At 39.4% G+C, this 1,374-nt stretch overlaps 1 protein-coding gene across 3 annotated transcripts in view; it reads left to right on the top strand.

The window, feature by feature from the left end:
* Positions 1–1,374, top strand: part of ALDH9A1 (aldehyde dehydrogenase 9 family, member A1) — a 43,594-nt gene that overhangs the window by 3,824 nt on the left and 38,396 nt on the right. For all 3 annotated transcript variants that reach the window (XM_011933366.1, XM_011933368.1, XM_011933367.1), the window contains exon 2: positions 40–185. In XM_011933366.1, coding sequence (XP_011788756.1) covers positions 40–185 — 146 coding nt within the window. The remainder of the gene's footprint in view (positions 1–39; positions 186–1,374) is intronic.

The raw sequence follows: 1,374 nt of genomic DNA, 5'->3' as shown, positions 1-1,374 counted from the left end.
AACAATTTGAGATAAAACTGATGTTTCCCCTCTTTATAGGCCGAGTGATAGCGACTTTCACATGTTCAGGAGAAAAGGAAGTAAATTTGGCTGTTCAAAATGCAAAAGCTGCTTTTAAAATATGGAGCCAAAAATCTGGCATGGAGCGTTGCCGAATCCTTTTGGAGGCTGCCAGGATAATAAGGGTATGTTTCAATTTATTCCCTTCCAGAAAGCTCAGACATTGCTCTGAGGGTTCTTTGTGCTGTTTGCAGTTCGACTTTGATGCAACATTAGGCCATAACGTTTTTATAAAATGGAAAAACTTTTCCACATGCTCACCTTAGTATATAAAACAAGTTTTTGTTCGATGCTTCCCATCTGGATCTTGGCTCTTGGACATCTCCTTTGGCAGGTTTTCATGTTTGTAAAGCTTTGTGTTGAATTGTAATGTACTCTTTATAGCTCATCTTCCTTTTCTTTTTTCTTTTTATTTTTTGAGACGGAGTCTTGCTCTGTCACCCAGGCTAGAGTGCAGTGGAGTGATCTCAGCTCACTGCAACCTTTGCCTCCTGGGCTCAAGCAGCTCTCCTGCCTCAGCCTCCCAAGTAGCTGGGACTACAGGTACGTGCCACCACGCCCGGCTAATTTTTGTATTTTTAGTAGAGATGGATTTCACCATGTTGGCCAGGCTGGTCTTGAACTCCTGACCTCAAGTGATCCACCCATGTTGGCCTCACAAAGTTCTGGGATTACAGGCATGAGCCACTGTACCCAGCCTTCCTTTTCTTTTTAAACCATGTTGTTTACTTGTTTCTTTTTTATTCTTTGTTTTGATGACTCTCAAGTCTACCTTTCTTTTTCAGATTTGTTTTCAGATAGGGTTTTAAGTATTGTTACTTTAATTGGGAAGATTTGTAGATGTTCCCTTTGAAAAAAGAAAGTTAAACTTTTTTTAAAAAAATCATAAATACATACAATTTTTGTCAACTAAAAAATAATTGTAAAAACAAGTGTTAAATGCTCATCTCAAAATATAAAAAGCCTGCAATGCAAAGGGTTTCTGTGGTGTAGTAGTTACTACGCTGGCCTAACACATGGAAGGTCTCTATTTGAAACCCAGTGGAAACAAAAGGTTTCTTTTGTCTCCCAGAATCTGACCAGGCCTCTTCTTCCTGGGAGTCCAGAGCTGCAAGGAACAAGTGATAATCCTGTAATCCTCTCTTTTTTTTTTTTTTTATTAATACTTTAAGTTCTAGGGTACATGTACACAACGTGCAGGTTTGATAAATAGGTATATAGGTGCCATGTTGCTTTGCTGCATCCATCAACTCATCATTTACATTAGGTATTTCTCCTAATGCTATCCCTCCTCCAGCCCCCCACACCCCAACA

This window comes from Colobus angolensis, unplaced genomic scaffold, assembly GCF_000951035.1.
Source record: "Colobus angolensis palliatus isolate OR3802 unplaced genomic scaffold, Cang.pa_1.0 Scaffold126, whole genome shotgun sequence".
In the NCBI taxonomy this organism is placed as follows: Eukaryota; Metazoa; Chordata; class Mammalia; order Primates; family Cercopithecidae; genus Colobus; species Colobus angolensis.
Note: the sequence above shows the minus strand (reverse complement) of the source record. Positions and strands in the feature narration are given on the sequence as shown.